The 10,000-nt window shown below is 39.9% G+C and overlaps 1 protein-coding gene across 1 annotated transcript in view; it reads left to right on the top strand.

The window, feature by feature from the left end:
• Positions 1-10,000, top strand: part of LOC143285265 (uncharacterized) — a 53,527-nt gene that overhangs the window by 5,402 nt on the left and 38,125 nt on the right. Inside the window, exons 4-8 of the mRNA XM_076592523.1 lie at positions 1,292-1,441; positions 3,543-3,674; positions 5,101-5,232; positions 6,171-6,305; positions 9,966-10,000. The exon at positions 9,966-10,000 is cut by the window's right edge and continues 100 nt beyond it. Coding sequence (XP_076448638.1) covers positions 1,292-1,441; positions 3,543-3,674; positions 5,101-5,232; positions 6,171-6,305; positions 9,966-10,000 — 584 coding nt within the window. The remainder of the gene's footprint in view (positions 1-1,291; positions 1,442-3,542; positions 3,675-5,100; positions 5,233-6,170; positions 6,306-9,965) is intronic.

The raw sequence follows: 10,000 nt of genomic DNA on the forward strand, positions 1-10,000 counted from the left end.
GACTGGGACAATTCCAAAGGAGAGCAAAGTTAGATTTTCGGTGGGACGACAGTTGTGACAAGGGGCGTGTTCAGCCGTGGAGGTCCAGGGTGATTTGTTCTGGTCGACTGGACCGTCCAGCGGCTGACAGTTTGACCGACTGAAAAATTATCCGGGGATCATATCCAATTGGGGGAAGTAGAGATGGCATGCCCCAACTGGAGGTTTATAATTCCGCTGGTTTGTGGCTGTTTATAATTTGATTTATAGTGATGGAAGATGTTTTACCCGTTTCGGGTTTTTTTTCCCATTTTTCTTTCATTTGGAAAAGTCAGTGAAATCGAAATTAATTGGAAAAACTGACGCATGAATCAATAATGTATATCCTTCCTCTTCTTTAAAAAAAATCTCCCCATATCCAATACATAACGAAAACTGTGTGTGCTTGTCTGTGTATGAAGAAAAAAGTATTTCGTTGTTATTAGGCTATTATCTTTGTTGTTGTTTTATTGTTGCTATTGTTATATCTTTATTGTTATACTTGTTCATACTATAATCTACAGAGAAAGAACCTTTTTTGCAAAAAAAACAAAAACAACTATAGCTTAAAAAAACATAAAATCAGTACGCACGCACACGCACACGCACACGCACACACACACACATCTCCCCACAGGAATACCATGAAGACATGTTCAAAGCAGCAATACTATCAGATGTCGGTACATGTGTCGTAGCACGCTCTCAAACGTTAAAACATGTCAGTTTGTTGGGACTAAAACAATATTCGCTGAATTTCCTTGCAGTCTTGATTCCTTATTCATCTCATTGCTCTAACTTCTTCCTTTCCTTCCTTTCTTCTGCTTTCCCTTCCTGTCTTCCTTCCTTGTTTTCGCACTGATTGGCTGACATACATACGTACGTGCTGCGTACTTAAGTATACTTGACTGACTACTATTTGCCATAGCCGTTCTTGTCTTTATAGTTCAGTTACCCATAGTTCAGTCAGCGCACGTAAAAGAACCCACGGCAACAAAAGGGTTGTCCCTGACAAACTTCTGTAGAAATATCCACTTCGATAGGAAAACAAATATAGAAAAAAAAACTGTATGCAGGAAAAAAAAGGGGGGGGGTGCCCTGAGTGTAGCGACGTGCTCTCCCTGGGGAGAGCAACCCGAATTTCACACAGAGAAATCTGTTGTGACAAAGAAACAATAATACAATACAATACAATACAATACAATACAGTCTCATATTCAGTGTTGCAGTTAACAGTTCGGATTGTGATACTTCGTGCCTGCGATGTTTCCAGAGTGTTCTGAAGGACACTACAAGGACAGAGGGGAGTGCACGCCTTGCAGTGAAGGCTGTAAGACAACATGTGACTCTGTGACCGGCCACTGCCAGTGTCGACCTGGATGGACAAGTACCAGCCATTGGGAGCCAAAGAAATGTGACACGAGTAAGTCGTACTGTGTGTGTGTGTGTGTGTGTGTGTGTGTGTGTGTGTGTGTGTGTGTGTGTGTGTGTGTGTTGTGTGTGTGTGTGTGTGTGTTATTACCATGCTTATGCCTTTATGTAGTATTGTTTACGCATGTCATGACTTTAAGTAGCAATGTGTAGTGCATGCAATGACATATATAATGTAGTATTGTGTAGTGTATACCCTGTTTCAGGGCGGAAACTATCTATTATCCTCGAAATAAGGAATTTTGTTTTGTCTTATCTTGTCTTGTCTTGTCTTGTCTTGTCTCTCTCCTCTCTCTCTCTCTCTCTCTCTCGCTAACTCGCTCGCTCTCGCCAAAATGTGCATTTGCCTGTATGTAAACATCGCTACGATTCCCGTCAATCGTTTGTCAAAATATATTATCTCATTTTTAACACCTTAGACTCCTTTTTACTTCACTTTATCTATCAGATCTTGCGCCAAATAATCAAATCAATGAAATGATTCCGGCTGAAAATCCGCACTCGCCGAATACTGATTTTAGTCTCTTTTTTTTTTCTCTTTTTTTTTCTCTTTTTTGTTCTTTAACAGTACCGATATATATTTCTGAATAGCATCTGGATTGATCAAAACCCGAATGTGTACTTGTGTGTGTGTGTGTGTGTGTGTGTGTGTGTGTGTGTTTCAGTGAAGATCACATTAGACCAGTAACTCAAGATCGATGAAACCACTCCGTGTTTGTGTACACGTGTGCCCGTGTTTATGTATGTGTGTGTGTGAGCCCACTCCGTGTGTGTGTGTACGTGCGAATGCATGTGTGTATGTGGGTGGGATTTGGGGCTTGTGGGGGTAGGGGGGTGTGCAAGCGTGTCACTTGTGTGTGTATGTGTAGGGGGGATGGGGGGGGGGGCTGTTTCTGTGTTGAACCAGATCAGTTCGAAAACAAGAACGGTACCTTTGGCTTCTGTAAAGGCCTGGCGCTTTCCAACAGTTCAGTTGCAGATGGATAAATGCACGAACCTATAAGCAGACCTATATAGACCTAAATATAAGTTATATACGTCCGTGGGATGAATGACACGTTCAGGGGAATAAAACCTGAAACTTCCCAACAAGTGGAAGACCCTGGTCTTTGGCAGATTTAGGTTCCTATTTAACCAGTGATGCATTGTGTATCGTGGTTCGTCTGTGGATTTTTTGCAGCACATTGAAGACAAAAAAGGGCAATATGCAACACTTGATAAAAGGATTTCCCCCCTTGCAATGAAGCTTATATTTTCTCTTCAACATCATCACTATGACTATTTCCCTGAGACAAGTTACATATACACAAACATGGTTATAGTTAGCAAGAGTATTTTCACATAAGAAGAAAAAACAAAACAAAAGAAAAAAAAAGGGGGGGCGGGGGTGATAATATGCCACTGCACAATCGTTTTGCTACTGTTCTGTGTATATATATTAGTCGAAAGCCATATGAACAAACTGTCAAGTTGTTGTTGTTGAAGTGAAGCTATTGAATCTGTTCCCCTGTTCCATTCATTCTTGAAGTTCGTTGATGAGAAACGCTCAGCAGTTCAATTGACCGCTGGAGAGTTCCATGCTGACATGACTTATAGAGGCGCGTCACATAATCTCTGCTCTCGATGTTGATTTGCTCTCCGAAATTACGAGCAACAAGAAGATTTGAGAGAGGGAAAACGTGCGAAACAGAAGGCTTCTTTCTTCGACTTTTTGCATCATATTTTGTTCTTTTTTATTGTGCATATATTGTACAGAGTTTAGTTGTAGCAATGAAGGCTATAAACTGAAGAAATGTGGGACAACGCATGTTTGCTGTTTTTGCCTATGTCGATCGCTTTTAGCATTGCTTGCGATTTGGAGTAAAAGTTAGATGCGCATGTGCGAGATCCAAGAGGGCCGCGGAACTCTCCAGCGGTCTATAAGTGGCTTGAAGTTGTGTGCCCTTGCAGGAGCGGAATGTTGGTTGTCCTCTTTACCCCCGCGTCATTACCGTCATGACTTTTGTTTACATCCCCTTGGATGTTGTACACAGTGCATGATGATAGAAACGCTGTTGTACTTATTCTCTCTGACTGCTCTGGACTGTTCACAGAATGTGGGAGTGGGAAGTACGGTGAAGACTGCAAAGAAAGTTGTGGGCGTGGATGTCAAGGACGGTATTGCAACAGAGAAACCGGCCACTGTACATGTCGGTCAGAGAAATGGGCAGCACCAAAGTGTGAAGGTGAGTGGACTGCGGCTGTGCAGGGTGACAGTCTGTTTACCCCAGGGGCAGGGTTCGTGGATGGAAGGTGGAAGAAATGATTGGGTGGTTTGTTTCGTTTTGTTTCGTGTGTGTGTGTGTGTGTGCGTGTGTGTGTGTGTGTGTGTGTGTTTGCGTGCATATCAAGCATTTGTGTGAGTTGTTGTTTTTTTCATTCCAGATCGTCCCACAGAGATGCCGCATTGGGACTGACTCGGTCAGTCTCTTCCCTGTGGGGCTCTTCCCGCTGGACCTAAGAGAACATTAGGCGTAGAGGGAAAAAATCAGAACAAGTTTATATATCCTGCTAGAACTGCTGACGAGCATGCAAAGAAATGATGTTTTTAAAAATGATATTCAAGGGGAAAAGAGAGAGAGGGAAGAGGAAAACAGAAAACGTAGAAAACTACCAAAGAATGCATACCTAACATGCAATAACAATTAACAGTAACAATAACGATTATAATCATCAGAAACCATTAACACAATTCTGAAGTACATTAAAGGAATGTAGAAATAGGACTATGAACTAATGTCTGTGAAAGTTCGACCATAAGAACCTCGTCAGAAATAACTTTCCAAAAATCATCTGCAGAGTAGTTATTCTCTTTGAAATACTTGAGCAAGAAGGTACGTAACTGCTGACAGTGAAACAAATAATGATGCAAGCTGAACTGTATTATTATTATAGTAGGCCCTGTGGGACCCGGTCCCACCCGATTCTCCACTTGATGTCCTTGTATCATTATGTGAAATACCATCACCCGTCTCTGTGGGTCGGACAGAAAATGAACTTTCGCCAATGCCCTTGATGCGGTCATCAAACATGCAAAATCAGTCATTTTTATTGAACTTCTCTTTCTGTCTTTGTCTTTCCTTCTCTCACATCACATGTCCAGATCAGAAATTCTAATTTCATAGAAAATAATAAGTTCGACTTTTCATCAGAAAGGAAACAAAATTCCAAAGCGTCAAATTTCATGCAAAAATCCGATAATTCAGTCTGAATTAAATACCCGTTTTTCCGCGTAAGAAAAGACACCCAAACCAACACTAATAATAAAAAAAAATAATGATAATAATAATTATTATTATTATTATAATAAATGTAATATAATATAATACAATACAATAATTATGTCCTGATATTCCACATGCCAGCGCACTCGGCTGTTAACTGAAATATGGTTTTAACTCTAGTCAAATGAACTTGCATTTATGAAACAAAAGGGGGAAAAAAAGAATAAGAATAATACGATAAATAAATAAATAAAATTTCACAAAAACTCTGCTCAAGTATGTGCACGTTTGTCGGGTGTAATCCTGCATGTTGCACACAATCAATAAGTTGAATAACTAAAGAAAGTTGTACATTTTTACCTTATCCCCGGCAATGGACTGTTTGCAGAGTGCCAAGAGGGATGGTATGGTGGAGACTGCAGGACACAGTGCGGCAAAGGGTGTGAAGGAGGACGCTGTGACAAAGCCAATGGCAAATGTACTTGTCGGTCAGTCGGATGGAAGGAACCGAGGTGTGACGGTAAGTGGGTCACTTGTAACAGAGGCTGATGACCAATAAATACCACTCGTTTATTTGGTAGGGGCGACTGTGATGGTTGTGGCGTATGCACGCGTCTTGTGTGTGTGTGTGTGTTTAGGGGGGGGGGGGGGGGGGTGCGTGTGTGTGTGTGTGTGTGTGTGTGTGTGTGTGTGTGTATGTTTGAGTCAGTCAGAATCAGAATATTATATATGTCAATACAACATGATGCTTTATAGACATGACAAAAAAGAGCGAAGCCAACTAAACTCAGTATAAGACGTGTTTGTTCCACAGCGTGACGTGTACTTTGAAACATTTATGAGTGCATCGTACTGGAAGAAGTTGTACAGAATCGTATTCATATGCGTCAATGACTGAACTGGTGTTGCATGTCTCAATGTTCAGACTGTATCTTTCACCAAAGCTTTTTATTGATTAAATCTAACTCATTTATCGACAAAATTATTTCCTAACGCATCAGTGGTTTGCATAAAATTCAAAGTGCATATTTTCTGCACCCGTTGTAGGTATACTATATCTGCCGATGTCTGTTTGAAGGTCATGCGCACTTATACGAAGTTTGCACGTGACTTTACTATTTTCAGTTTTCCGTGTGTGCGTGTGTGTGTGTGTGTGTGTGTGTGAGAGAGAGAGAGAGAGAGAGAGAGAGAATTAAAATCAAACGGTGATTTCACGATGACAATTGAATTTTTTTTAAAAACACATGCTTTTTTATATACATGATTCGTGTGATAGCAATATAAATGCATTTTTCTGTATGTGTGTGTGTGTGTATCTGTGTGTGTGTGTGTGTGTGTGTGTGTGTGTGTGTGTGCGAGAGAGAGAGAGAGAGTGTGTGTGTGAGTGTGTGTGTGTGTGTGGCTCTATCTCTCGGTTGCTTGCTGCTGTGTGTGCATTGTTATTGCTCAATGTCACAGGGTGTGAAGACGGGTATTACGGAGACCAGTGTGCGGAGACCTGCGGACTGTGTGCTGGCAACGTACCATGTGACAAGACAACTGGGCATTGCCACGGGTGCCAAGGATCTCAGCAGATGCCTTTCTGCAAAGCAGGTCAGTCAGTATATCTATCTGTATGGAATGAAGTCTTTCTTTTCACTTTCCCCAATTTCAATCCACTTCCGTATGCAATTTTCAAAAGGTCGCCTGCCATTCAGCTGACAGGTTCAAATGACCCTTACTCCAAGTATGTCCTCGCCGATAAAACTGGTCATAATGCTAAATCAGTTAAATCACTGTCTCTGTGTTGCTGCTTCCAGAGCCATGCTGAAGGATGTGTTGGTCAGCCTGAGCTTCATCATTATATGAAGGGATTATTTACACCCATAACTAAGATTTATGAGACAACAGAGAGTACACCCGGAACTGAGATTTATGTGACAACAGACAGAATACACACATAACTGAGATTTATGTGACAACAGACAGAATACACACATAACTGAGATTTATGTGACAGCAGAAAGAACACCCATAACTGAGATTTATGTGACAACAGATAGGACACCCATAACTGAGATTTATGTGACAGCAGATAGGACACCCATAACTGAGATTTATGTGACAACAGATAGGACACCCATAACTGAGATTTATGTGACAACAGATAGGACACCCATAACTGAGATTTATGTGACAACAGATAGGACACCCATAACTGAGATTTATGTGACAACAGATAGGACACCCATAACTGAGATTTATTTGACAACAGATAGGACACCCATAACTGAGATTTATGTGACAACAGATAGGACACCCATAACTGAGATTTATTTGACAACAGATAGGACACCCATAACTGAGATTTATGTGACAGCAGAGAAAACACACATAACTGAGATTTATGTGACAACAGAGAGAACACCATAACTAGGATTTATGTGACAGCAGACAGAACACCATAACTAGGATTTATGTGACAGTAGAGATAACAACATAGCTAAAATTTATGTGACAACACTGAGAGAGAACATCCATAGCTACGATTTATATGACAGTAGAGATAATACCCATAGCTAAGATTTATGTGACAGTAGAGAGAACACCCATAACTCAGATTTATGTGACAACAGAGAGAACACCCATAACTAAGATTTATGTGACAACAGAGAGAACACCATAACTATTATTTATGTGACAACAGAGAGAACACCATAACTATTATTTATGTGACAACAGACAGAACACCATAACTATTATTTACGTGACAACAGAGAGAACACCCATAACTATTATTTATATGACAACAGAGAGAACACCATAACTATTATTTATGTGACAACAGAGAGAACACCATAACTATTATTTATGTGACAACAGAGAGAACACCCATAACTATTATTTATGTGACAACAGAGAGAACACCGGAACTATTATTTATGTGACAACAGAGAGAACACCCATAACTATTATTTATGTGACAACAGAGAGAACACCATAACTATTATTTATGTGACAACAGAGAGAACACCATAACTATTATTTATGTGACAACAGAGAGAACACCCATAACTATTATTTATGTGACAACAGAGAAAACACCATAACTATTATTTATGTGACAACAGACAGAACACCATAACTATTATTTACGTGACAACAGAGAGAACACCATAACTATTATTTATGTGACAACAGAGAGAACACCATAACTATTATTTATGTGACAACAGACAGAACACCATAACTATTATTTATGTGACAACAGACAGAACACCATAACTATTATTTATATGACAACAGAGAGAACACCATAACTATTATTTATGTGACAACAGAGAGAACACCCATAACTATTATTTATGTGACAACAGAGAGAACACCATAACTATTATTTATGTGACAACAGACAGAACACCATAACTATTATTTATGTGACAACAGAGAGAACACCATAACTATTATTTACGTGACAACAGAGAGAACACCATAACTATTATTTATGTGACAAGAGACAGAACACCATAACTATTATTTATGTGACAACAGAGAGAACACCATAACTATTATTTACGTGACAACAGAGAGAACACCATAACTATTATTTACGTGACAACAGAGAGAACACCATAACTATTATTTATGTGACAACAGAGAGAAAACCATAACTATTATTTATGTGACAACAGAGAGAACACCATAACTATTAATCATGTGACAACAGATAGAACACCATAACTATTATTTACATGACAACAGAGAGAACACCCATAACTATTATTTATGTGACAACAGAGAGAACACCATAACTATTATTTATGTGACAACAGAGAGAACACCATAACTATTATTTATATGACAACATAAGAACACAACAGAGTTGTTTAACGCCACAGCTGCTGTGCAGACTGCAGCAGAGCTGTTGGGATTCAGCAGAATGAACGCCTGTATAACAAAGTTGTCATCATCTTCTCAGTTGGTTCTGTCCTGCAAGCCCTCCCCAGCTTCCGGAACAAGGAACTCAGTGTCCTTGCCTCAGTGTTTCCTAAACTGCGACAGTTGGCGAAGCAGTTGTCTGTCCAGTAACGACCTCCACATCACAACGCGGCGTGCAACGAGGGTGTGGACACACTGACAGCAAAGTGGGAACCTTATCTGGGCCTTGCCCTGAGTGTCTCCAGAGAAGACCCCTGATCTCCTGCTTGTTTTTGCAATAGGAAATCACATCTGTATTAGGATCCCCATCTCTCTGCCCTCTTCACCCCCCTCCGTGTCTATGTACCTGTGTGTGTGTGTGTGTGTGTGTGTGTGTGTGTGTGTGTGTGTGTGTGTGTGTGTGTGTGGGTGTGTGTGTGTGCCATGCTGTGCTGCATTCTTGGCTGCCCCTCTTTCTCATATTTCTATCAACACCTGCAATACAAAGCTGATCTGCAACGAGAGAAAGATGATCACTTTTGATCCTGATTTGATCATTCCACAGGTGGATAAAGCGATGTATTGATTTAGGGCTGTCATCTTGTATACAAACTTAACTATGATTTCATTCAGTGGATGGAATCATGTTTGTCTTAGAAAGTGTCGTCTTTGAGGATTTTTCTTCCCTTTCGATTTTGAAGCATATATATATATATATATATATATATATATATATATATATATATATATATATATATATATAAACATTCGTTTTGGGTTTTGTGGTACATTTACATTCTATACCCACACATTTAACGAGCATGTGATTGCACAAGTAAATTTCCGCGAGGATTGATAAAGCGTCTTTGATTTGAGATGATTATTGTGGATTTCCCACATTACTATATTTTTCTATTTGTTCCGCAACTTGTGGGTCTGTTCAAACCACAATCTTAATGATGATGGTGATTATGATAACAGCAAACGCTGAAATAATGAACAGAAAAAAGAATTCAAAATATACAATCGTTGTATTCAGTGCTGTAATGATTGTTGTGAAGCAGTTGAAATATCAATGGCGTCTTTGACAGTAGTAATGGTAGAATCGGTTCTTGTTTTTTAACGAACATGTGCAAATATAGAAAAAAAAAATGCAGCAGCATAACAAGAATTGGCAGTAAAACTAGAAGTATCACAAGTGTTCGAAAATCTATTTGGTGGAGTGTCAGAGCAACGAAAGTAAAGTATCAACAGATAATGGACAGCAGTAGCAGCAACAGCGACAGCAGTACCAGTCGCAACAGTGCAGAGGCTGTATCAGGAGTAACAACAACATTCTTTACCTCTGCTGTGCAGACTGCAAGGACGGCACATATGGGAACGGCTGCCAG

The sequence above is a fragment of the Babylonia areolata genome, chromosome 8 (genome assembly GCF_041734735.1).
Source record: "Babylonia areolata isolate BAREFJ2019XMU chromosome 8, ASM4173473v1, whole genome shotgun sequence".
Lineage (NCBI taxonomy): Eukaryota > Metazoa > Mollusca > Gastropoda > Neogastropoda > Buccinidae > Babylonia > Babylonia areolata.